The sequence below is a fragment of the Natrix helvetica genome, assembly GCF_964273705.1.
Source record: "Natrix helvetica genome assembly, chromosome: 1".
In the NCBI taxonomy this organism is placed as follows: Eukaryota; Metazoa; Chordata; class Lepidosauria; order Squamata; family Natricidae; genus Natrix; species Natrix helvetica.
The window spans coordinates 46,048,209-46,072,332 of record NC_138548.1 but is presented as its reverse complement, the minus strand read 5'-3'; the positions used below and the strand labels follow the sequence as shown (position 1 = coordinate 46,072,332).

General features: G+C 36.6%; 1 protein-coding gene across 1 annotated transcript in view; it reads right to left on the bottom strand.

The window, feature by feature from the left end:
- Positions 1 to 2,140: 2,140 nt before the first annotated feature.
- The window catches only part of ITPK1 (inositol-tetrakisphosphate 1-kinase), a 134,854-nt gene continuing 112,870 nt past the window's right edge, over positions 2,141 to 24,124 (bottom strand). The window contains exons 5-10 of the mRNA XM_081937055.1: positions 16,677 to 16,775; positions 13,729 to 13,769; positions 11,444 to 11,609; positions 7,208 to 7,275; positions 6,455 to 6,617; positions 2,141 to 3,392 (exon numbers count right to left, since the gene is read on the bottom strand). Coding sequence (XP_081793181.1) covers positions 3,073 to 3,392; positions 6,455 to 6,617; positions 7,208 to 7,275; positions 11,444 to 11,609; positions 13,729 to 13,769; positions 16,677 to 16,775 — 857 coding nt within the window. The 3' untranslated portion in view covers positions 2,141 to 3,072. The remainder of the gene's footprint in view (positions 3,393 to 6,454; positions 6,618 to 7,207; positions 7,276 to 11,443; positions 11,610 to 13,728; positions 13,770 to 16,676; positions 16,776 to 24,124) is intronic.

The following is a 24,124-nucleotide window of genomic DNA, read 5'->3' as shown; positions in this document are numbered from 1 at the left end:
CCTTTGGAAGGAACACATGGCAGTGTATCTAGATTGAAAAAGAGTTCAAGAAATTTGCTGCAACGAAACAGAGAGGAAATAATTGATTTTGTACTCATTTTTTTAGTACCATATGCTCAGCGCTCTGTAATGCAAATAGCACACTGTGCTCTCTCTGGAAACTGACAATATTATTCATATTTTATTCCACCTAGAATAGTTTGATAGGAAAAAAAACCACAGAAAGGATTACAAACTGTCGGCTGGCCAGCCCACTTGCAATGCTACCTTATTAAACTATATGCAAGATATGAACAACTTTATCTTTGTTTAAATAAGCAGCGTTACATCAAGGGGTGAACGAAGCTAACAACCTATTTGGCTACAGAATTAAATTAGATTCTTGTTAAAGTCAAGATATGAACTGCACTTTTATCAGATATACTTTGTATTAAGACTTTGGAGAATTTACGAAATATATCATTTGTAAATAAATATAAAATGTACAATTATGTATCAGTAGTTTATTTTGGAGAAATAAAACAGTGCAAAATAGGCTAACCAAAATTTAGAAGGCAGCCATTAAAAGAAATTATTCCTCATTATTAAAAATAGGAAATAGCAGAAATATATTTAAACTGGATCAAACAGTCCAGGCTGATCAACAATTTTGAAATGTCTTCTAACTAAACCAGATGGAACATTCTTTTCTCCAGCTTGCTCACCTAAGAACTGAAATTTATTGTATAAATGATGATGTGGGGGAGTTTTTTTTCCCCCTTAAAATTAAAAATATTGTCATAATAACCCTCTGAATCGGATAATAATGTTCCCTGAAGACATGCCAGAAGAACTAACCTATTATGCCTCTTCCCTTGGCTCTCCCACAAGCTGTATAAAATAAGAAAATGGTTTGAACTCTGTTGCAAATTGTTAGTTTCTTGATCCATGCATGCAGCAGTCAAGGAGGTAATATTTGAGGTGTGTGTGTGTGTGTGTGTGTGTGGTAATGTTCAGTACAGAATTGAAATACTCTTGCCTTAATTAAAGTTACAGGGGAGGGAGAGACTCAGGTATGTTCAAAGATGCCTTTCATCAGGACAATTTTGGCTTGAATTGTGTGAGTGTGTGTAATGTTAAAATCCAATCATTTTTTAAAATATCAATAACTTTTAATAGTGTTGATATTTTGAAAAAAGGTTTTATGAAAATATGTCTGACCTATTTTTCACTCCCATCAAAGGCATGTAAAATATGCATGGACAAATATCAATAATTTATTGGGAAATTGCAGCAACTATTATTATTGAGATAGACAATAATTCAGGATAATCATATGATTCGAATTTGAATTAGAAATAAACAAAATGACTGTATAGTCTCATATAAGAAGCCTTTCTACAAATATTGTCTTCTCTTCAGCTATACCTATTGCAGAATTATAAATAACTTTAGAAACAAAACCACAAAGGAACATAGCAATTCTCCTTCCTATTAATTGTTGAACAGTTTCCTGCACTTACACCATAATTTGGAATCATTTCTGGTCTTCCCTTTTTAACCTCCCTTTCATATTTCATCAGATATTTCCATTTTTTCCCTTACTCTAAAAACAAAGAAACAAATAAAAAGCTGCCATCAGTGGATGAAAATATATTAATATCAGTTCACACATATTAAGAAATGGGTCATCTTTATAGGAACCGAGAGAATTCAAAACTTTCTTTAATCCAACAAAAACACAAATATTACCAATATATTATCCTTTTAAAATTGGGATTCATGTGTACAACTTGTAGCATGTGTGTCATATACATTCACACTACTACCTGAGTGTGAATTAGTCCACAGATCCCTAATTCATGATGATCAATTTTTCCAAATATATCTAAATGTGTAAAATACTTTAACAATGTTTCCTAAGACAATTTAAAAATTGTCTCAAATTAAGAGTCCCAAAACTCATTCACAGTACCTTTTCAAATTCATGACCAGTTCAAAGCTGCACAGAGATGATGTTGTGTTGAAAGAAACAGAGTTAAAGATCACTGATGTTTTGTTACTTGTTCTTAAAATATAACCAGACTGAATTACAGGTTAGATAAACATCACCCTTATACTGTATCTCAAATGTTCAACCTCACAAATGATAGACCAGAAATGGAGACAAATTGCTGCTGATTTACTTCAACAAATTTACTTTTACTTCTACCCACCACTAAGGAAAAAAAAATTGTGCATAGTAGTGCTTACAAACAGGCCCTCAAATCACATGTAATGCTAATCCACAATTTGAATTTCTTGTTTAATATGATGCACAAGCCCACCCTAACAAAGAAACCTGATTTATAAATCACAATGAATGGATCTGTGCATCATACAAAGCTAAAAATAAGCCACCCTATCAGTTAATAAATACGTGAAAGAGATGTCCTTTAGTCTCAGGATCAGTAAAGAAGCAGAAAAAGCCAAACTCCCTAGCTTGTTCTTATGCTAGATGTGGTAATCCTCCAACAATTAGGAAGTCCTCTGCCCCCAAATGAGATTAAGGGCATCAACCTATAGTTTTTCACAATAGCAAACAAATACCCAGGCATTCTTCTTCTTTAGGGAAATGGGAAACTATCTGAAGCACTTTTTAACTTCAAGGTTTTCCACAAAGAAGTAAAATGCTGATCCTGGGTATGCAAGTTTCCTCTGGATTTAGGTGTCCAATCAATGCATGTTTTACTCTTTGGAATGGGCTGGAAAAAAAGATGGAAGAGGGTTGAATCCAAGTGTGCAAATTTTCAACACAAATTCTTATCCATCCAGGACGATTCATCACCCAACTCTGGTCAATGATTACAAAGAAAAGGAAAAGGCATGGGGAAAAAAAACACAAATCCATCCTCCCACATTAAGATATAGTGTTTAAGATACATGCACACAACAGGCACCCATACATGGATGGATAAACTCACTATAGAACTATAAGAGGAATCTGTTAAAGTGGACCCATATCACTAATTTCACTTTCTTTCAAAAAATTACACTGAATTCACAACCCAGGGGCTGACTGCTTTCTTTTTCAGTCTGTGGCAGAGATAGGGATCATTGAGAGGAAGCTTTTGTGGCCAATGTGGCCACACAATGCTGCTGAAAGCTCGGTGACATGGATGAGTTACAGCCCAGCCTCTGGTGCTGCAGCTTGACTGAGCTGTTGGTCTCGTTCTCCACAATCCAGGGGTCCTGGCTTGCCATGCTCCGGCAGCCAGCGTTAGCACAGCACGTCCGCTCCCCCACGAGGCTGCTGCTCTGCTCTGCCAGGAATTTGTTATGGTTCAGCTGGGACAACTCTGGAGTTTGCTCCTGCAGAGTGGTGGCTATGTGGTTCAGGAGGTCAGTGAAAAACTCTGAGACACCTTCATATCCTGAAAGTAATGAAGAAGTCAGGCGATAAAACATTAGCTATGGCTACCTGTATGCAAATATTACCAATATATTATCCTTTTAAAAATTGGGATTTTAAAATCTTGTTAAAGTTCTTTTCCCCCTTCATATGCAAGAAGATGGTACATCACCTGTAGCGATAATTCATCAAGTTGTGTGCTTTATCTCCTGGAAATATCACTTTTTTTTCTTTTAAAAATGTCTTTAAAACACCTCCCATGTTTTATTTCTATCCCCCCCCCCCAACTGTTAAGTGCTTTTTTTTTAAATACAAAAGTTTTGCAGGCATCTCTAAACAAAGGAAGCTCTAAGAGACTGTTTCCTTTCTCCTAATCAATGTCATTGATATTAATTGGTGCATGGCTGCTACTGAGATAGGCATAGGACTTAGATTAGATGGAAAGATTCACTGGGGGATTAACAACCTTGCTTCTCCAAAGGTGATGCTACAATATAGTGATATAAAACACATTGCCAGATTCCTGCAATGCTTTTAGGAGATATTCTTATTTTTTTTCCAGAGAAATGATAATTCCTCTTGACACAGTAGGATAAACATACTATGGACATTTTTAGACAAAATGGCAAGACATGTTAATCTAAACACAGGAAAGAAGTATCCTGAACTTTTTGTTTTGTTAGTTAAAGAGTTTAATTCAAAGAACTAACTTTCCATTTTCAATCAAAGGATTATGCTGCCCTTCAATTTAGCATTATATATTGTCCCATTCCACCTCTTGTTCTCAGGAGTAGCTCCACTCAGGAGTAAGTGCATTGTATGTAAAATGAAATCTGTTGTACATAAGTGCTTCTTATAAAATTGTTTAATGTAATGAATATCTTATTGCATCATGCTTGTCAGAAATACATTTGCTGTTGTAAAAGGTGTACATGATCCCTGTATGCACAGTGCAATGCAATCATTTGGGATTTATTGGGATGCTGCAATGCAACAGAAGTCATTTTAAGTGCCTTATGAAGCCATTTGGGACAGAAATATTTTTGTATGCAAGAGACCACCAGGGCTGAGACTTAATGGTCTCAGAAGCTGAATTATTCCCCATTCCTTTTTAAAAGCAAGGAAAATTATAGTATTAGCAGATGTCTCCTTTGAGAAAATTGATGATTTAATTTTCTGAAGAAAATTAGAATGAATTTTCTCTGCAGAATTTTGAGAGAACACTCCGTAAAAATAGGAAAGAACAGCTTGGAAGCCCAAGACCAAATATTACATCTAATTTCTACTGGCACTAATATCAAACTGAAACCATGCCGAATTGGGAGAATAGGGTAGGTTTGTTTTTGTGAAACACATCTCAAGAATCTAACATTCTTGTTCATATCTTAAACAGACTAACAACAGAGTTCTTCTGAAATGTTTTTGAATTTCAATGTATACTTTTTAAAAATATACGTCTTTAAAAACCTAGCATTTCTTTTGCTTCCGTTCATAGTTTGGTATGATTCAGTTTTTAAATGTGATAAATTAATTGATTAAATAAATAAATAGCTTTGCAGCCTATATTTCTTAGAGTACCAACTTATTCGTAGATCAAAGGAAATCTATAGAAAAGTAGTTGGTTTTCGACTGATGGAAAGTCGCCCAAGATCTGGGAGTACCCAAGTGGCTGGAAATACTTAATGCTACTAGAGAAACCAAATGGATCTAAATTGGAGGGTGATTGATCATATCTAGAGGCAGCCAGTCAGCTGAAGAGGAAAAAGGCTATTGTTAATTACATTGCTAATGAAATCAGCTAGAGTTGAAGACAATAAAAATATACTGAAGTAGTGAATAAAAGCAAAGTCTGCTTTCTGCATTTACAATTTCATAAGCAGACTTTATGCAATCTTCCCACATCTTAAGTGTGCCTCAAATACACAGATGGACACAGGTGTCCTTATTGACAACCATGCTAGTGCACCATTATGAAAGTTGAGATCCACACAACTGTTAGGCATCCAGGTTGAAGAAAGGTAGACAATTCATGATAACATCTGAATATGTGTTTTACCAAGTTACTATTACCTTATTTAACTTCCCAATGTTAGCCTTAGCATGATCAAAAACAAGACACCACAGAATTGCAGTCGAAAACATTAAAAAAAAAACACAATTTGCCTGCAGTGTATGTGTTACTTTATATGTACAAGTAGTCTTCAACTTACAACCACAATTGAGCCCAAATTTTTGTTGCTAAATGGTACATTTGTTAAGTGAGTTTTGCCCCATTTTATGACCTTTCTTGCCACAGTTGTTAAGTGAATCACTGCAGTTGTTAAGTTGGTACACAGTTTTAAGTGAATTTGGCTTCCCCATTGACTTTGCTTATCAGAAGATCACACTGCAACTGTCATACATACGAATCAGAATTTTGATCGTGTGACCATGAGGATGCGGCAAAGATCATAAGTGTGGGAAATGGTCATAAGTCACATTTTTCAGTGCTGCTATAACTTTGAATGGTCACTGAATGAACTGTTGTAAGTCGAGGACTACCTATACTTAGAATTGTAAGGGGTCCATTGCATAATTTGAGCTTCTAACCCAATGGAGGATCAAACTCAGGTAGATTACCTGTCTGCTCTTGAACTTGCTGAGGCCAGGATAAAATTCTGACTGACGTTTTGATGCTGAACCTAGATCCAAAAACATGGCTCTGCTATTTTCTTCATCTATGCCTTGAGAGTGAGCATATTTTAAAAATTTTAAAGGGAGAAGCCAGAGTTTGGAATCCTCAGGGTATCTCAAAAATACTTTTTATGATGATAGAAATGGATGGAATTCTATTATTTGTATTTAATCTGATTTGATTTAATCTAATTTACATAAAATTTATTTATTTATTTATTTTTATCCTGGGCTCAGCCACTTTGCTTTGACCTTACTGATTTTTCGAAGTTGAATTCTTGGTATACCATTGAAAGGACAATTCTGGGGCTTTATCTGAACAAAAATTCTGCACTCTTGCTTGAAATGAATGTTAACTTGGAAGTATGATATTTGTATTTTGGTGTATTGTATATAACAGTTTGCTCTCACCTGGAAATGCATTGATATCAATGACTGCATGCTGACCAGTCTGATTATTAATGATAATGTCAATGCCAAAGAGAGAAATCCCCAAAGTCTGCCTTAGTGTCTTCGAGATTGCTCGGATAACGTCATCATTTGGTCTCTCAAACACCCCTTCTATTTTATCAAGCTGCAAAAGACAGAATGAAATTGTAGAGGGATACTAAAGAAAAAACAGGTATCCTCGCATTTCCTCCAGACATGAAACATAGCATCTGCAGGTATCACAGATCAATATTTTAAAATGTCTGAAATCTTGCCAGAAGGACAAAATCCCATAATTCTGGGGACAAAATGTCAACTTTAAAGTGGCAGGGCTAACAGAGGCAGTGGACTGCAGGGCAGCCAAAAGGGCAGCAATGCAGAGGGGCAGAGAAGTGGGTGGGTGGGTGGGAGAGCTGAACGCCTCCCTGTGGTCATAAGTGCAGGTGAGCTGCAAGAGACCCAACTTTGGGGACTGGGCATGAGGGCCATTTACCTAGAGACTGTAATTTTGATTGGTTGCTGAATGAATGGTTCTTAATCAAATATTATAATTCCTATGTTTCAAGGAAAGACAAACATTTTCAGATACTGTATGTTTGTGAAAGGTTTTGGATGCTTCTGAGCTTCTGCTTTCCTGCAATAATTCCTAAAAATAAACCTGAGAAGAACAGAGTTAAATTGAGAGGAGCCTATTGGTAGAATCGGTGTTTGGAGAAAGAAGTCTGGAATACTTACTGCTGTTAAGATGGAAGAGGATTCTGGTTTTGATACATTGTGGCTGTTGAAAAATATTGACTCTCTATCTATAGTTTGGAAATTAAAGAAAAATATATATATGTTACAAACAAATCTATAGAACTAAAAAAAATTACATGCAAGTACCCAAAAACGGTTCTTAAAAGTTACATTCAAAATCACTACTTAAGTCTTAAAAACATTTGAATCTACAAGCACTAGAGGGCACTATAATCCAGCAACCTTATCCATATTTTCAACATATAAAATCCTTGATATTTAAACCATTCCTATTTGTACTGAGCTCTATAATCAATTGCCATAATGCAATGTCCTGGCTTCCATAATTGACAAGAAAATGAGTTTTGTTGTATAAAGGAGCAGAGCTTTTATCAGGTTTTCTATTTATCTATTTGAAAGAATAATAAATTTTAAAAATGGAAGAAACGGCAGGAATTGCTGGAGAAGGGAAAAGATACCTGTGTTGATGCTTGCTTGCTTCAAAATAATAATAATAATAATAATTCAACAATGAAATAAGAAGAAGCATTGCCTTTTAAGAGTTTGTGCTGCTTATGCCCAGTCAGTGTAGACAGGTTGTTTGTGATCAGCGAAGAACATCTTGTTCATCTACTTGGTCAGGGATGTCTGTAAGATAATTCAGCAGCCTACTGTTTGGGCTAATTTTGGTAAAGCTATTGTTCTGCTGCCATTTTGCCAATATATTTGCCTAGAACTCTGATTAACACTCCCCTCTTTGACTCTCTTGGTCTGTGACTTACAATTTGTCCTATTCTCCTGGTATATATCTCCACTCCAAGCCCATTGGGAGATGCTGTGGAAGACATGACCCGGTGTCTGGAGGCTGTCAGGGTCTGGATGGGGAAAAACAGGCTCAGACTTAACCCAAACTAGATGGAGTGGCTGTTGCTCCAGAGGCCAACTTCTCCATCTTTGACTTGATGGGGTTTTGCTATTGTTATGCACTCATATCCCAGTCATTTCTAAATTAGGTTACTGTAATTCATTCTACATAGGGAAACCCTTGAAGACCACCCAGAAATTTTGGGTGATCAAGAATGTATGTATTACAACACGTATACCCAGAGGCCAGTTACAATATTGGCATATGACAGCTCTGCACTGATTACTAGGTGGTTTGTGAGTGCAACTCAAAGGGCCAGTCTCTGTAAAGCTGTATCCTCTGGGCCATAGTGTAGAGACCCTCCCCCCATATGGTTTTAGACTGTCCCATCTGAACTAGGGAGCACCTAAGGATTGCTGTGTACCACGAAATACAGTGGGAGGTGACCTGACAAGAGGTGTTCTCTGCAGAACACCTCCTTTGGAATTGATTGCTCCCTGAAACAAGGGTGGTACCCATCCTTATGGTTTTTCAGAAGCAGGTGACCACACAGCTCTTCCAGAAGACCTCGAGGGATTATAGTCAGTGGCGCCAAACCAATTGTCAAATTAATTTGTAGTTATTATGTAAGAACCTTAATTTTGAGAATTAGATTATGAGTTTTATTATATAATTTATTTTAATATTAATTTTGCACGGGGTTTATACAAAAGATCCTGTAAGCCATCTAGAGTCTGTTAGAATTCAAGTAGTAGATCAATCACATAGACAAATAAAAAAAATCAAGAGTTTCTGATACTGCAGCCTATTTGCCTATGTAAATAATTAGTCATATCTGAAGTACTCCCAAAAGAATGAAGATGTATTCATTGATTCATTAGAAATAAGCAGAAGATGAATCATTTTCTAGCCATTGAATTCATGGTCCCAAGTTTTCATTTCAGTGTCAAATGAAACATTAAAAAATAAAGATGCAATTTTTGGCTAAAGCGAAGTGTGCATTGGCACTAAAACTTATGCTAGAATATGTATTTAAACTGAAAACTTGGATAAGGTTATAGGCTTTAACAAACCACCCTAAATAGATATTTGTTGATTAACAATATGAAACTACTTCCAATGTTTTCTATTACATTGCATAAGCTAAAAGAATACAAAAAAGCAAAGCATAAATATACAAAAGGCAAGAGGAAAAGTAGATCATAAGTAAAAACATCGTGAAAGGTAATTTTGGTAGCATATTCACTCTTCCATTCCATTCTCTTTGCCAATCATTATATGCAATTTCAATATTTATGCTATGGTTTTATTACTTAATATTAAACATTTGAGATTTTTGCTTATGTCTGTTTGTAATTTTGTTTGTTGTTTTAAATTAGTCTCTTTTTTCTAAAAGCCATATTCTAAATGTCTGAATATGCCTTGCTGGGAAATGCACTGTATATAAGGGAGCCTTTCCTGCATAAATTTTTATTATGAATATATATTGTCAGTTTTGTTATTACTGCCCCAATCTTGTATTGCTGGCACAATGTGACTTTTCCAATGCTGTCATTGTTGCTATTGTCAGCATATAAGTAAAAAAGTATCAATCTTATTAAATTATATTTTCTGGAATTATTCCCAAAATTGTAGGAAATATAAAACATCCCAATTGAAGGCACCTGACAACCTTATTATTTCTGAATTTGGGTAAGATTCTTTAAAAGTCACTGATATTAATGGATATTGCTACAATATAGAAAACAGAAGTTAAAAATTGACTATGCATTGTATGAAGAAAAAAATCTAAAATAAATATTCATGTTGCTAACATCTAGAACCATATATCTATTTTGAATGGAACTTTTTGAAGGTACTGAAGGAATGTGGGAATAATTCTATTATTATTAAAAAGCTATAATTCAGTTAATGGAAAAAAGTTTTAAAATACTGTATGTTATTCAGTAGAATAACATATTCTACTCTGTTTATCTACCACATTTAAACTTTAGTTGGATGATATACTGACTGAAGAATATTTTAAGTGCTACATGAGTGCTGACTATCTAAACCAGGGGTGTCCAAACTTGGGAACTTTAAGACTTGTGGACTTCAACTCCCAGAATTCCCCAGCCAGTTGAAGTCCACAAGTCTTAAAGTTCCCAAGTTTGGACACCCCTGATCTAAACAAAAAACAAAAGCAGGATTAATTGTTTGAACAGGAGACTACTAGGAATGACTACAGCTGTAGCCTATATGATAACGGTTTTTTAAAAAAACTGACCCAGTGACAAACCTTAAGAAAATAGCATGTACACTAAGAATTGGAACTGAACCCAAATTAAACTTTTCATACCAATTTTAATCATTTTTTATATTATGGTTTGTTATCGTGATGTGTGTTGATTTTTAGAGTTTGTGACTTTGGCAAATACCTTTTTAAAAATATTTCACCTTGTTATTTTACATACGACTTTGGATAAAATATTTATAAATCAACACAGTGACTCAATATAAATAGTTAAATAAAAAGCAGACCTATTACAGTTCCCAAAAATGTTTTATTCATAGGAAGTAAAGAAAATAAATAAATGAAATCGCAGTACATTTTAACTCAGTGCATTTTGTCTTGAATGATATATCATAATCAGACCATCTAGATATTATGAACTAATGTAAGAATTTTATTAGTATTATTTCAAGCAAACAGCAAATGAATAAAATATCAAAGCCTTCAAGAAAAATCATAATATGGTCAATCAATTAATCAACCAATCATTTATATAACTGCCCTTTTCAAAAAAATGTAACTCTGGGCTCTTAACAATAAAGTTCAGGTAGAATGTACGTATCATGCAGGGAAGAATTTTCCAAATTTCTTAAGAGGAAGAGTTTGGTGGAGATGGTCAGGGTCAAGTATCAAATAGAACTTGAAACCAACTGCATCTAGCAAAAGATTTATGATGCCATAATCTCAAAACCTCTATGGAAGCTAGACAGAATTAAAAACATGTAGGAGTTCCTAGTCATAACAATCTCTTCTGCTTCCATCTTGACTTGCTTGTTTTAGGAAGAAGTCTGTGATGTCCTCCCCTTTTTCTCCAGTTTTAGATTAGAACTTTGGTACATAAATCTGAATGTACATAGCAGCTGTTGGCAAAAACAGTTGCTATCTCCCAAAGAAATTAGTGCTACAAGGGTTTGGGAGGATAAGGGAGAAATTTAAAAAATATCAAAAAAATCCAAACAGTCAGGGAAACACTGAATTCAATCTTCTTCAACTTGATGTCCTCTACATGTTTTGGATTAGGATTCACCAAAATGGAAAATGGTGTTCTTCAGATTTTCCCACTAGTAGACCATGTTAAATTACTACTCCCAAAGCTTACCAGAAATGCCTGCTGAGAAGTTCTTCACAGAGGGCCTCTTCACCACAGTATATGACTCCCCAACCACAAAGACTTTGTACAGGACAGCATTGTGGTTGATGAAACTTTGAATCACACATGGAGGTTGGATGGCTTTCAGGCCTTCCCGGTTGAATATGATAGCCATCTGAAAAATAAAGATATGACTTGCAATTACAGTCGTACAGATGAAAAATACATGTTTCACATAAACAAGCATTGTATTTGGTGTTTCCAATAGCAGTATACACAGCATGCATGCATACATACAGCTGCTGCTGTCAGTGGCATTAGTATACATTCAGATGGTTTTAAAAGGGATTGGACAAACTGATGGAAGATTGGGTTATTGGTGTTTATTATTCTTGATTAGAGATAGCAAAACTTAAATACAAGCTAAGAGGGAGCAGGAATGGAAGATCATTATTGCCTTCCTTTCTTTTTGTTGTGAGCTTCTTGAATGCAGTTGCTTGATCACTGTAAAACACATAATATTGAAGTGTTTGAGATACTGGCATGGTCCAGCTGCATAAAAGCCAAGTATTCAAATAAACCTGGGGGGGGGGGGGAGAGAAGATGCAGAACTGTGCTATCCAGTTGGAAATACTAGGCAATCTGTCTCTCCAACTTACATCTGATTTCTTAATTACTTTCCCCCAAATTTAATTATGCTTATCTACTGCTTTGTTATGCCAAAGCATCTCAAAATGATTTATAATAAAATACACAATAAAATACAGAGTAAAGCAATTATGTAATGGGATGGAAATGGTAACAGTCATTCTACCTGACCTTCATAGATCCTTTATTGGGTCAGGATATTTCTCTTGGTCTTGTGAGAACTTTTGGCAGCATTTAGAAACATTGTTCATTGGTACAGAAATATTGGTATCTGTAGGGTCACTTACAGTTGGATATACGCCACTTCGGTGCTTTCAGTGAGAATACAGGTTAGTCCTTGACTTACAACCACAAATGAGCCCAGAATTTATGTTGTAAGTGAGGCATCTGTTAACTGAGTTTTTCCACAGTTGTTAAATTAATCCCTGTAGTTGCTAAATTAGTAACATAGTTGTTAAGTGAATCTGGCTTCCTCATTGACTTTGCTTTTCTGAAGGTTGCAAAAGAGGATCACATGATCCCGTCACATTGTAATTGTCATAAATATGAGTCAGTTGTCAAACATCCCAATGTAAATTACGTAATCATGGGGATGCTGCAATGGTCATGTGTGAAAGATCGTCATAAGTAACTCTTTTCAGTGTCGTTGTAACTTCAAACTGTTGTAAGTCAAGGACTATCTGTACCCAGTTTGGATCACTGGGGCAAGGAAGATGACAATTCTATGCTTTCTCCAATGCAAATCTCACAGGGTTTGGTGCTCTCCCCTATGTTATTTAACATGTCTGTGAAACTACTGAGATCATCTACCAAATTGAGATGAGATGCCTTTGAAGATGACCCAGAAGTTGCAGCCAGTTCATAAGTGACAGCTGAACCAATGACGGGGTAACTCATCATTGCAGGTTGGCACCATTGTCAAAGTCTTCCCACTAGTTGCCAGTAAGCATCTGGTCTCAACTCAAAGTGCTGCTCATAAACTATGAAGTCCTATGTAGTGTTGCATTATGTTAGAGAAGGCATTTCTTTGCTAGACTTAAACCATTCATGAAGTAGAAACATTGTGAGAAGGTCCTTGAGACTACCTTCCCCCCCTCGCCCCTCCACCTGTTTTAAGAAGACTAAGTGACAGGACTTTTCTGTTATAGTTCCCATATTTTAAATGCCTTCTCTTCATGGGCTTTTGTAACCCTTTCCCCTCTCCCCCTGGCATTTTGTAAAGCTTTCAATATCCTATTCCACTTTTTTTATTACTCAAGTCATTGTTATTTAATGGCAATCATCTTAGGGTATTTATTCATTCTACGTCTTTCTCTTTTATGTTCTATTTTGACAAATGCTGCCTAAAACCTGTACATTAGGATGGGTTATAAAATTGCAAATAAATAAACAAATGATGGACAGATAAGTATAAGTATGTATAAACTGGCCTTCAAAATGAGAGAAAAATAGATTTGCAATATTAATGAAGCCATAAGGCTATGAAGAATGACTTTTATGTATGCATGAGAGACAACAAGAATAAAACCTCCTTGCTTTTCCTTGAAGTTTATGAATCAAACTCACAGATGGACTAGTTCTCTTAATTCTCAGCCAAAGCAGTTTTTCTAAATACACAGTATATGAAACCCTGTGCAAATACTTACCTCATGAGAGTTTGTTCCATGGGCGACTCTTGTCTTACAAACTTCAACAATAAAAAATAAATAAATTGTGAGTCAGTACCAAAGAATATACACAGAGCACTTCAGTACCATTTCTAACTAACTTTATTGATTTAGTGAATCCACCCAACTGAATGATATTAGTAAGCCCTATTGCTGCCCTTCCCTTGAAACCAGCATTCTTTTATCTGGCGTTTTCAGAAATGCTGATACTTTAACTCTTGGATTATCCAGGATGGCATCGAGAAGACAAGAAAGTTCTCAAAAGGAATGGATAGTCCATTGATGGAGTCTGGCACCAGCACTTTACATTATTATCTATTCAATTGTATTTATATTTCTGTCTTTCAAATTTACATCAAATTTAAGAAGTGTGAATTTCAAGCATGCTAGTTAGGGAATTCTGAGAGTTGAAGACCACAAACATTTTAACATAACCAAATGCTGCTCTAAGAAATGGAAGCAGTTTACATAGGGATCTTCTCTAATCTTATTCCCACAATTATCTTGTCAGATTGACTTGTCTGAGAGACGGAAACTGACCAGACGTAATACAGTAAACATTTTAGTTAATCTGAGGACTTGAATTTGGATGTTCCCATTTAGTCCATCACTTTAGCTGCTACACTGCACTGTACTATATGCAGCCACTGTTTCTCCTTCAAGAGCTTGCCACTATAACTCAGTGACAAACTGTTGAAGTGCTTGAATTTTTTTAATGAATAGATGGGTTAAATTTGATAGATATGCTAATTTTATTGGAAGATTAATGGACCTGCTATTCATTTAAAAAGTTCTTTTCAAATAAAGCAAAATGAAAAGGGATGGCTGTTTGGAGAGTGGCATCTGAAATACAGAAGAGCACTGCTAGAGGAATTTGCCTTATTTAATCCTTATGATCCATTGACATTACTAGAGCCATTTAAATGATTGAGAGTCTAAGATTCCCAATTTAAAATGAATACTTTCATTGTTCTATAGTTTAATATATTGATGTTGCATATTATTAACTTGCCTAGAGAACCTACTTACATTAATGTAGAATAGTACATTTAATATACTATAATACAGTGATGGCAAACCTTTTTTGGCTGCCGTGCCAAAAGCGGGGGGGGGGGAGCACAGGAGGCTTGTGCGCCGGCGTGACAGTCCCATAATGCAATGCACGCTCCTCAGCAATCAGCGACACACACCCCTTTTGCCGCGGTTTTATCACCTTCCCCAGGCTCCAGAGGCTTTCTAAGAGCCTGGGGAGGGTGAAAACAGCCTTCCCTTCCGGATGCCTTCCGGAGGCCTCAGGAGCTTCTCTGAAGCCTCCAGAGGGCAAAAAACGGACTTATGGGGAACCCAGAAGTTTAGGAATGGTGACTTCCAGTTTGTCCGTAGGGCCGATTTTCGACCTCCGGAGCCTCAAGGAGGCTTCCCTGAAGGATATAGACGGCGAAAAATGGAGCTACGGACAAACCGGAAGTCACTTCTAGTTTACTCATAGGGCCGGTTTTTGCCCTCCAAAGCCTTCAGGGAAGTCTCCTGAAGGCTCCAGAGGTTGAAAATCGGCCCTACAGACAAACTGGAAATCACCATTCCCAAACCTCTGGGTTCCCCGTAGGGCCGATTTTTGACCTCCGGAGCCTTCAGGGGCCTTCAGGAGGCTTCCCTGAAGGCTCTGGAGGGCAAAAACTGGCTGTACGAGCAAACTGGAAGTGACTTCTGGGTTCCCCGTAGGGCTGATTTTTGACTTCTGGAGCCTTCAGGGGCCTTCAGGAGAGTTCCCTGAAGGCTCAGGAGGGCCAAAACTGGCGCTATGAGCAAGCTGGAAGTCTGTTGTTGAAGTTCTGGTTTGCCTGTAGGGCCATTTTTTTGCGCTTTGGAGGCTTCAGGAAAGCCTCCGGAGGGCGAAAAACAGCCTCAAAAGAATGCCGAAGTCAGCTGGTCAGCCTCAAAAGAACGCCAAAGTCAGTTGACAGGGCAACGCCTCACGTGCCCTGACAAATGGCTCTGCGTGCCACCTGTGGCACATGTGCCATAGGTTCGCCATCATGGCTATAATAGATATACTATAATAGGATTGGATAGGGCTAGGAATAGGGATAGAATAGTTTATTGGCCAAGTGTGATTGAACACACAAGGAATTTGTCTCTGGTGCATAAGCTCTCAGTATACATACAAACAACTAAGTAATATAACCATAAGATAATAGTACATCTAAGATTCATGTCAGTATAGCATAGTTAAAAATGCAAAAAATAGTTCAAGCTGTGCCAAAACATTTCTCTGTAGTTTTAAATGGGCATTAGGGCCTTTTTCTAGTATATCAAAATCAACATTATACATATTGAAATAAAGGCAGACACTTCCAAAATAACTCTGATAATTCACCTGCAAAATAGCAGACACAGAGAAAATGAAAGAGAGAAAATAACATACTATACTACAGAAGGACTTTATGAACGATATGCACACATAGCCTTTACAGATTTTTAAACGAGAATCAAACAAACTCATGGAAGAAAACATTAGCTATTGAATTCTGATTGTTACAGAAAGCTGTATTGTCCTCATCTTCTGTTTAAAGATTTGAGAAAAGTGTTTGCTTGGCTCTAGGTATGATGGATAGTGATGAAACACTGACTTAATCTCGCAAGACTCTTAACATATGAATAAGACATCTTTCATTGTCACTATGAGAAAATACTTTATATTCAAAGATAAAAGAACTAAAATAGGGTACAGTTAGATCCACAGATTATTTTTAATAATTTTAATAGAATGAAAGCATGTAATTTTATACTCCAGCCACAAACTATCTCCTGTGCAAGTCCTCTCCCTCACCCAAGGGTACTTAGCTAAATTGCATTGATTTCAGCGGTAGTGAAGGAAATGCTTTACAACTTTACTATTAAGTAAAATATAAAAACTGTTCACATACTGAATGGGAATGCAATTCCATTTTTTTCTATTTGCTTCAAGGTGTCTTCTCCACATGCATTTGTTAAGTCCATAAATGGCGGAGAACAGATTCTGTCATCTGAAGAAAGAGATGGAAAAAACAGTCCAAACAGTTTATAGGTGTTTTCAGTTTATCCCAGTTCTTGCTTTCTGTACTGTAAATACTCTTCAATTTTACTCTGCTTCTTTCAGCATTTTCTATAATACTGCCATTTGAGAAAGATATTTTGTGCCTGTGGTTCATGAAAGCTTCAATTCTGTTAGTCCTTCCAACAAAACATTGTTGCTCATGTCCTTGCTCACACATAGTGCAATGGTTGTGTATACAAATCTAACTGAAAACGCTATCCAAGCAAAGTGACAAAAATTAGTGAAAATTATCTCTAAAACAAATGTTTAAGTCATATCAATTTTATCTTGTAACAATATTTATTTCAAATATTTTACACACAAGAAAAATGCTTAATATATCATTTCCCAAATGCAATATTTTTTTCTGAAGAATCTACAGCAAACTGATGCCAAACTGATGACAGATATACAATGACACCATCATACGATACATTTATTTGCATCCAAATTTCTAATGCAAGTATATAAGTCCTAACATTTGTATAATGTCATCACACACATTATCATTTGCCTCCTTGTGGATACCAGTGATAAGTTTAAACAACAAATCCATTAATTAGAATGGAAATAAGAAAAGTACCTATAAAAGTAGTTGGATCATCTGATTCAATATCTTAAATATATATAAGTTGTGCTAAAAGCCAGGCCCAAAAGAAATTTAATTATTATATATACTATATTACACTAAATATTTGAGTTGCTTACCACTTTATTCTAGCATACTGCTTTGATGCATCACATTTGAACATCCCTAGTGCACTAACAATATTAATAAATAAAATATTGTGATTGGTCTAGGGGACCTTGATACACTCTGTATATATTTAAAATATAAAAATAAACCCAAGCTCAGCCAATTGGACCAGGAAGTTTTAGGTATCATTCTTCCTTCAGAAATTGTAGAGAATCGCAGATATAATCTTGGAAAAACTATGTGGCTGCAGTTGAAAAAACATGATTTAAATCCAGGACAGGAAGAAAATATTAGAAGGAAATTCAGATCAGTTCCGCCTGAGTAAGAGAAGGGACGGAGGAAAGATGCTGTCAAGGCTTTCAAGATTTGGTAATTCTAACCTGTAAAAATAAAGTACCAGTCATTCTGTGGAGTCTGTTTCCTGATCTGGCCTATACAGATAGTCCTCAATTTACAAGGGCAATTGGGATCATAATTTCTGTTGCTAAGCAATGTGGTCATGAAGCACAATTGCATTGCTCAGTGATGGCAATTCCTGCAGTCTTAGTTGCCAGTGAAGTAGTCAGTGCTTTTACACTATTAAAATCATTAAAAATGAACTGCAGATCTAAATGTATTACAAGTTTCAGGTCTGCAGGCAGGTGAATCCAGATGGCAGAGTGTTGATGAGGGTTCATTGGAGGTGCAGCGGGGCTACGCTATGGAGGATGCACCAGAGGTGCAGCATATCAGTGTATCAATGAGGGTAAGATAGGGTGCACAAGGGTGAAAGGGAATGCATGAGAGGCACTGCAGAGGTTGGGGAGGCAAGGGACTGCATGAGAAGCATCGCATGGATTGAGGAGGATGCATAAAGGTGTGTGCCAGAGGCAATGCACATTGGAGAGGGCTGGAGAGGGTGTGAGGATGTGCACAAGAGGTGCTGTGGGGGTTGGTGCGCATGAAGGTGCAGCGCATGTTGGGGAGGATGTGTAAAGAAGGCATGGGGAGTGTCATGGAGGGTGCTTGAGGATGTGCAATGGCATGGCACGAGCGCCAAGAATGGGGGGGACATACCTAAGTGACTTATGACCTTCCTTGCCCACTTCCCAAATGACTTTCTGGGGAAGCCACCAGGGAAGATTGCAAATGGCAATCACATGATTATGGAATGCTTGAAAACCAGTCATAAGTGTGAATGGGTTGCCAATCACTCAGATTGTGATCTGGGTGCCGGGACAGGTGGAAATCCAAGGACAAGGTCACTGTAGATTACATTCATTGTCTGAATGTAAGTAGAAAGAAGAGAGATCATTTTATGGTTTTACTGTGGAATTCAATATCTGAGACAAATATTGCACTCTGCATTTGATCTTACCCAATTCGACTCTTTGGAATATAGAATATCTACTAAAGGAATTCAAATGGATCCTGAAAACTATATAGAAATGTAAAGGATGTAGAACATTCTTTGCTTATTTGTTTATAATAAGCTTTGCTTATTTCTATTTTAATCTATTAAAATAATTAAAATGAACTGCAGATCTAATTGAATTCCAACTTTCAGGCCTGAGTTGTTTCTATAAGGTAGGGAACTATGATACTCTTAATATAATTATATAATACATTAGTGAACTAGTTTTGTGCAATAGTTAAAATGTTGGTCTAGAAACCAGGAAACTGAGTTCTAGTCCTGCCTTAGGCATGAAAAACCAGCTGGGCCAGTCACTTTCTCAGCCCAACAAATCTCACAGGATGTTATGGGGGAAATAGGAGGAAGGAGTATTGGTATGTTCACTGCTTTGAGTTGTATATGAAAAAAAATCTAAAACAAAAAAATGCTTGTAGTAATCGATGCACTTCCAAGAAGGAAGCACAGGTCTACCCTATACAGTTATCTATAGAAACCTGTGGAATTTGGAAGTTGTGCAGAAAAAACAATCTCTCACACCCTGGCAAATCAAATGGGCACAATTTTTTCTTTCATTTCAGTTTTCATATCATATATGTACTCCTGGCTCATAGAAAAAGCTTCCAGATGCCCAATCATGGAAACTTGAATATGACTTTCCCCACTCATTTTCTCCTTCCACAATACTGCAGCCAAGCAATTTGGCTTTTCTCCAGTGTTAGACCCTTCTGAAAGATCTGAAGCAGGGAGACAGATTATAGACCAGATTAGAGTTCAACGGAAACAATTGTATATGTCAGGGCTTGTATGGATGACCTCCAAGGACCTCACAGACTTATTCTTCACCTTTTACTTTAAATGTTGGCAATCCTTTTCACAATGACCATTTACACAAAGGCATATTTAATACTCTGTGTTAGGTGGCAGAGTTCTAGTGTCTGAGGGTGACAGTAGATGTCAAAGATCAGATTTCATCAAGAATGCTGCAAATATATATGTCATTTATAGTCATAAAGATTTGTGTGAGAGTTAATGTATTTTAAAATGTACCAAGACCTTCAACGAACTAGTAGGCGGCTTCCACCTGAGACAGCCTGAAAATGATCAGAGCTATGGGAACAGGATTAAACCAACTCTATGATTAACCAATGGCTATTGCAACACTGATCTTCGTAGAGTAGGTGTATTTTATATCTGCTTTGCATATGATGCCTTTGGGAATCAGCCTTTCCCATCAGATCAGAACAGATGGAAAAGGTCAGCCTGGAAGACAGGCTGTTGCAAGTTCACTGAAAGGAAACAAACAATCCTTTCATGAAAAGTGGTTAACAACAAGGTCCCTTTCAACTACCACCTCATTTTGGTATGAATTCTGAGGAATGTACCATACCTGTAGCACAGCCAGGCGCGTGAGGGCGTGCGCGCACACACACACACTGACTGAAGCAAGGCTATTGTAACTTCTAGTGTGGCATAGCTAGCTGCCAGTATTCAAATGAATGCTCATAGAAGAGCCAGCAATGGAAAGGGGGGGGGTGAGGGGGAGGGAGGAAATAATAGCATCTTTTGGCTCTCTCTTTTGGAACTATTTAACATTTAATGAGACTCAATTAAGTTCAAGGGGATTGAAGCTGGTGAGGCAGGACCCTCCAATTCTCATTTCACATCAGAGAAAGCCATTTTGTAAATAAGGCGCTATGGCAATAATCTTCAGTCCAGGAAATGTGTAGCCTGAAAGCTACTGTCTTAAAATGGCCGGAGGGATTGAAACTTTGGGGCTAACATGGAGGGTAAGATTAGTGTATGTTGTTAGAAGAAAACTTGTATGTATGGTTTCTTAATTCTGTATAATAAATCTACTGATGTAACCTTCTTGAGTTTGCTTTAGGAAAGCAGAACAGGAAGAAACTCTTAAGTGCCATAGCTGATATAAAGCCTTGATAAATGCACTGTATGCTTTATGAGTTGATTTATGACTGGAAGATTGTAAGAGCATAGGAAGTTGCTTTTAACCAGTTCAGACTATTAGCCCGTCAACCCAATATTGTCAATTCTGACTGACAGATCTCCACATTCTTAATGAGATAAGCAATTGAAGCTGAAAAACGTTTAACATCTGAAACAGATTGTCCACCACTGAGTTGGTGTTAACTGAGTTCATTTAAAGAATGGTACTACTAGGTTTTAAGAGGCTTCTGGGCCCCATGGCTTGGTGAGTGAATGCTCCAAATCAGTAGTGGGTTCCGGATGCTGTCGCGTCCTTGTTGGGCACGCACACTGCACACACAGGCACACGCCACCGCCCAGTGACACTCAGCTGCTTGGCCGGTCACGCAGGCGCCGCACGATGTGCGCGTGTGCGCAATTGGCCCGTTTGCATCAAAAAGCTGTAGGGAACGCGGGCGGGCGGGCCAAACAAGCCACTGTTCCAGTACGGTGGCCGCTGCTCCCAGCTACCGCCAGTATGCCCATACCAGGCATATCGACTGGAACCCAACACTGCTCCAAATCCCTTCTGCCCTTTTAGAGCAGCATTCTGAAGGTCAATATTTCATTAAGGCCATGTAACAATGAGATTGCTGTTGACCTAACCTGACATTTTCCCCAAGTGAGATGTTTACTTATTAGTTCTTGATACTGCTGAAATTACCAACATCAAAAAAAAACCATATAAAATCCAGTAATAAATAATCACCAACAAATCACTGAATAGAGTCCACTACAACTTGGCAGTCAATGAAATTAAATAATAAAACAAAGCAAGACTGCCCAAGCTCCAAGTGCTCTTAGAAAAAGCTAAATTTTTACCAACTTCCAGAATATCAATAGTGTGAGTGCCCCAATGGTTCTTGGCTACTAGTGAGGCAACAATAATTGCCCTGAATCACAAATGACTATTAGCCATGATTCAGTATGTGTTTGGCTATCTGAAGTGTTTTATACAAAGATATATATTTCTTTGTAAACTTCAATGTGAATAGGTATAAACAAAAAATCTTGTTGCATAGAGTTACCAAACATTATAAACAATCCCATCAACTCAATGATCACGAGAATCTCTATGTATGGAGTTTAATTTGACTATTTACATATTTAGATTCCTCAAGGGATTGAGTGGGAAAAATTTTGTATTACTGTAACCAGAAATCTACTACAAAACTGCAAAAGAATTTACTTCATCTGGATTTATGCTGCCTAACAGAGAATCTAAAGTATAATATTTTGTAACAAAAGAGAAAATGCTGGCTATTTTTCAAAGAAACACAGCTAAATTCAACAAACAGGATACTTCTTACCATGGTCCAGTATGGGTTTGTGTAAAGTAGGATTTGATTTATTAGACAATCTATTTCCTTTCTGTCTGAGTTATTTAATATCATTCTCTACACTCCAATTTATTTTCCTTTTGAACTGTTTACAGTTTCAAATCTGCTCTACTGCTCCCCCTCCAATTATAGTTGGATAAAATCAAAGACGTCTCTCAACATAATCATTCCAGAGGGGGAAAACGACAAATGAGCTAATGTCTGTATTTCTGTACACATTACTAAAATCTCTTGCATTTTTAAAAATAGAATACCAGAACGATCTTAATTTATAAGGGATAAAGGAGTCAAAATGTTGTCATTAGATTATAACATGAAGATAAATGGATACTATGATCTAACACTGGACTGAAACCAAGGAAAGACATTACACATTTTAAATCATGTAACAGCAAAAGTTTGGCATTTCTGGGTCAAACTGTTTAGATGGTTTGGTTGATTTGGCAAAGTACTATAAATATATTTAAACATTCAGCTTTTAGAAAAGACCAAATCTTACTGAGCGATATATTTGGAGATTGTTCTGTTTCAAATTGCAAATAAGAGGTCACTCACTACACACATCTCATTGGGGAAAAAAAACTACCACAATTATATTGCCAAACAGAAAATAGGCTATACTTTTTGTACGGGATTTAAATTTATTTCTTATCAGGTAACATTCATTTATCAGATACTCTACCTGTATTTTGTTAGAAGCTGACATGTGCAATGAAGACAGCTCATTTTAATAAGCCACGTTTTCTTTCTTATATAGTTGTGATGCTGAATGTGGGGATTGACTCATTAATTAATTAATTAAAGTGATTGGGATAGAATCTTAATTGAATCACGGTTTACTGTTTGTCCCTCATCATTGTTCCAATAAAAAAGGCATAAAATAAATTCAGAGAGAGAGAGAGAGAGAGAGAGAGAGGGAGAACCATTTGATAGTTCTAAAATGCCAGGATTTTAGTAACAGCAATAAGAAAACTAACCAGGCTTCATTCACTGGCCAGAGAACGAGCAGCTGCAAGGAGCTAGTTAACCTCTCCTTGCCAAGAAAAAACATTTTGCTCCATTCACGCCCATTGTCCTGGGACTTCAGCCTCTGCCACCAGCCAGGAAAAAAGGTCACCGCAAAATCTCTGTCAAAGAAAGGCCACCAGCAAGCAATGATCAGTTTAGCCCCACTAGATAGGCATATTTGTTTACAACACCATTGTATTATGGTACTTTTTTTCTCTCTTTTCCCTTCCCTGCTCATTTGTCCCTTGTGTGAGTGGTTTTTAAACCTTTATTTTTAACTAGTGTGGGCCACTTAAGAATAAAATATTTGCCTTAAAAGTAAAATTATAATATAATCTAATTAGGATTATAAACAGTAAAATAATAGCAAAATAAATATTCCTAATTTATAAGCAAACCCATGCACAAATTAAATATTATAACATGCACTGATGTGTTACATAGGCATTAGTATACGAATATTACTACAATAGAAAACCAGCAATATAGGACTAGTTATAAAGAAAATACTATGTATTTTCAATTAAGGTATAATTAAGATATTGTTTCTTATTCTGCAGCTATGATTTGCACAATAGTGTTCTAATATCACAACTGCAGTGTTTACTTGATTATTTTAAGGTGGTTGGATTAAATTAAATCCCATAATTTTGTGCCTATTAAAATAATCTTGATAAAAATTCAATATCTGGGGATACAATAAACTGAGGAAGATCTTATTAAATCTATCCAAATGGCTCAATCAATTGGAAAGATATAACCAATGAAACAACTGAAAAACCTTCTACTCCTTCTGAATTATTGAAACTCTTTAACAAAAAAAGTGGAATAGTCTACTTCAATACATAGGACAGAATGCTTTTCTAAAATGGATCCAG